At 35.3% G+C, this 2,500-nt stretch overlaps 1 protein-coding gene across 2 annotated transcripts in view; it reads left to right on the top strand.

The window, feature by feature from the left end:
- Positions 1 to 2,500, top strand: part of LOC125030362 (glycoprotein-N-acetylgalactosamine 3-beta-galactosyltransferase 1-like) — a 19,401-nt gene that overhangs the window by 12,109 nt on the left and 4,792 nt on the right. Inside the window, exons 8-9 of one of the 2 annotated variants that reach the window (XM_047620382.1) lie at positions 241 to 389; positions 1,532 to 2,121. In XM_047620382.1, coding sequence (XP_047476338.1) covers positions 241 to 389; positions 1,532 to 1,648 — 266 coding nt within the window. In that variant the 3' untranslated portion in view covers positions 1,649 to 2,121. Of the gene's footprint in view, positions 1 to 240; positions 390 to 1,531; positions 2,122 to 2,500 lie in introns of those variants that run through there. The other variant, XM_047620381.1, reaches the window with a different exon arrangement.

The following is a 2,500-nucleotide window of genomic DNA, read 5'->3' as shown; positions in this document are numbered from 1 at the left end:
TATTCATTATTTGAATCATCCACTCCTAAGATCCCCGACCTCCAACAACCCCCTTCCTTTAGGCCTCAAAAGTTTAATTAACACCTGTGTCTTTATCCTTCCTGACCTCATCCAACCTATTCCCGAGTCCCCTGCTGCTCCCTTTTATCTTCACGAAATCTTTCCTCCTAAACTTCTAAATTAATCCCTCTAACTTTGAACCTTAAGTTCTCTGATCAGCTCTGACCACTTTCTCCGCAGGGGTATGCCTTGAGAACGTCGGGGTCAAAGCAGGTGACTCAAGAGACAGCTTGGGTCGCGGTCGATTTTTCCCTTGTAAACCCGATTCGCTGGTTGGGGGCAAGATACCACAAGCATACAAGGACAGCGCTTATTACAGCCCTAGTGTGGTGAGTCCGTTACCAGTTGTTTGGTTTAGAACTAGAATAAAACAGTGCACGTATGGAAGCACACAAATACCCTCCTTTCCTCTCTCTCTCTCTCTATCTTTATCTATCTATCTATCTTTTTTTTCGCTCTCTCTTTAACTTTCTGTTGCATAGTTATGTCATTTGAATAGGTCTGTACACACACACACACACATACACACACACACACACACACACACACACACACACACACACACACACACACACACACACACACACACACACACACACACACAAACACACACACACACAAACACACACAAACACACACACACACACAAACACACACAAACACACACTCACACACACACACACACACATATATATATATACACATATATATGTGTATATAATATATACACACACACACACACATATATATATGTATATATGTATATATATATATATATATATATATATATATATATATATATATATATATATATGTGTGTGTGTGTGTGTGTGTGTGTGTGTGTGTGTGTGTGTGTGCGCGCATGTATATATATACAGAGAGAGAGAGAGAGAGAGAGAGAGAGAGAGAGAGAGAGAGAGAGAGAGAGAGAGAGAGAGAGAGAGAGAACCGCACACACACATCCCACACACCCACACACACACACACACACACACACACACACACACACACACACACACACACACACACATACATATACATATACATACATATGTATATATATGTATATATATTCATATCAATATATATATATATATGTATATATATGTCTATGTGTATATATATATTACTTATATAAATTTACATGTATGTCTATATGTATATTAATATGTATATGTATTTGTGTGTGTATTTATAGACCTATATACCACTGAGAATTGGGGTTTTCCGACGCTTTGCTCTAGGGCCATTTGGTCTTAGGTAAGGTGGTGTTCAATAATTCAAAAATATGCATTATAATTGTAATCATTATTATTATTGTTAATATTACTACTACTACTATTGTTTTATTGTTATTATTATTACTAACATGTTTTAAACATTATTTATATTTTAGTTATTATTATTGTTATTATTAATATTGTTTATTATTATTATGATTTGTATTATTATCATTGTGAAACCTTGTCAGCGAGGGGAGTGTCAGGCGGTCGATCCCTCCATGAGACTAGCCTTTCATCTGCGGGAGGGCGCTTGTGTGCCTTCGACCATTTGTCCACTGAAACTCTTTGGGAATTTTGTTGCATAGAGATGGCTCTACAAATGCTGTTCAATACTGTTATTATCATACTTGGCATTATGCCTGTAAAGAAAAAAAAACGTTAATAAGATAATTAAAATTAATAAAAAAATGTGTCAAAAATCCGAAAATCAAGGAAAAGGGTAAACAGGTTAGATGGATAGGACTAACAACAGACTCCTATGTGAATAAGCACTTGTCGAGCCATCTGTTTGTATACACAATAACTAACAAAAGTCACTGTGGCCATGGCCATCAGATGCATATATGTTAATCAATAATGTAGTCGATTCATAATGTTGACAATATTATTTGCTTCCAAAGTTTTAATCAGGTTATAATTACTGTTTTCATGCACATCTATTTTCTATTAATACCGGCGTATGTGACTGGAAAGGTTGAGTTAAAGTTGGATTTTATAAATCTGTTATTAGCGATGTCAGTCTGCTGAGACTGCCCTTTTCGAGTGATCACGATTAGATGGGACGTAAATGAGAGCAATTGAGTTTGTTTGTTTTTTCATTAAGAAAACTACAATTGCTCTACCTTTGTTTTGTCTTACTTTTGCAGTGACTATATTGACCATAATAATCTTCCATCTTAGAAGTAATATTTCATTGATGAAGTCATTTTCATTTTAATTATGAGTAAAAAGTTGTATTAACATTCTTAGCTAACTTTCTACTTATATAATCATATATATTGAAAAAAATATAGCCTCTTCTTACCTTATTTTTTCCCCACGGACAAGTTCACGGTTGTAAAGAGGAATATTTATATTAGAGAAACTACTGCAGTCGGAGGCATTGGCGTTTCCCTTATAATACAGTAAATTTAACAACAACCCACGGGTTAGATCCC

This window comes from Penaeus chinensis, chromosome 11 (assembly GCF_019202785.1).
Source record: "Penaeus chinensis breed Huanghai No. 1 chromosome 11, ASM1920278v2, whole genome shotgun sequence".
NCBI classification, from domain to species: domain Eukaryota; kingdom Metazoa; phylum Arthropoda; class Malacostraca; order Decapoda; family Penaeidae; genus Penaeus; species Penaeus chinensis.
This window is presented reverse-complemented; position numbering and strand designations above follow the sequence as displayed.